The 426-nt window shown below is 29.1% G+C and overlaps 1 protein-coding gene across 1 annotated transcript in view; it reads right to left on the bottom strand.

Annotated features, from left to right (window-relative positions):
- Positions 1 to 210: 210 nt before the first annotated feature.
- LOC106102135 (golgin subfamily A member 4-like) overlaps positions 211 to 426 on the bottom strand; it is a 13,297-nt gene continuing 13,081 nt past the window's right edge. The window contains exon 15 of the mRNA XM_013281545.1: positions 211 to 235. Coding sequence (XP_013136999.1) covers positions 211 to 235 — 25 coding nt within the window. The remainder of the gene's footprint in view (positions 236 to 426) is intronic.

Raw genomic sequence — 426 nt, 5'->3', positions numbered from 1 at the left:
TCTCACGTATTTTTTTTAAACTAGTTCAGGATTTTTTTTTAAATTAGTTGGTCGTTACACGACACTATCGCATTAAGGGCTAAAAAATAAAACAAAACTAAATCCATCTGAAATTTATTAAATAAATAGGTAAAATTAAATTAACCAATAACATTAGAGACAAGGCGGTGGGAATGATGAATCATGACTATTTTTTCCTGAAGAAATTACTCAATCTTCGGCTACGGGGTGTGCCCTGAAACAGAAATTAGTTTTATGAGATTGCCGTTTATTAGAAATCATAAAAAGAGAATAATCATAATATTATAAAGAGGAAATTTTGTAGTTTTGTACATTTAGAAATAACTAAAAAACTACTAGAGCGATCTCAAAAATTCTTTCACCATTAAAAAGCTGCGTTATAAGCGAGTAACATAGGCTACATTT

The sequence above is a fragment of the Papilio polytes genome, unplaced genomic scaffold, assembly GCF_000836215.1.
Source record: "Papilio polytes unplaced genomic scaffold, Ppol_1.0 DF823923.1, whole genome shotgun sequence".
Lineage (NCBI taxonomy): Eukaryota > Metazoa > Arthropoda > Insecta > Lepidoptera > Papilionidae > Papilio > Papilio polytes.
This window is presented reverse-complemented; position numbering and strand designations above follow the sequence as displayed.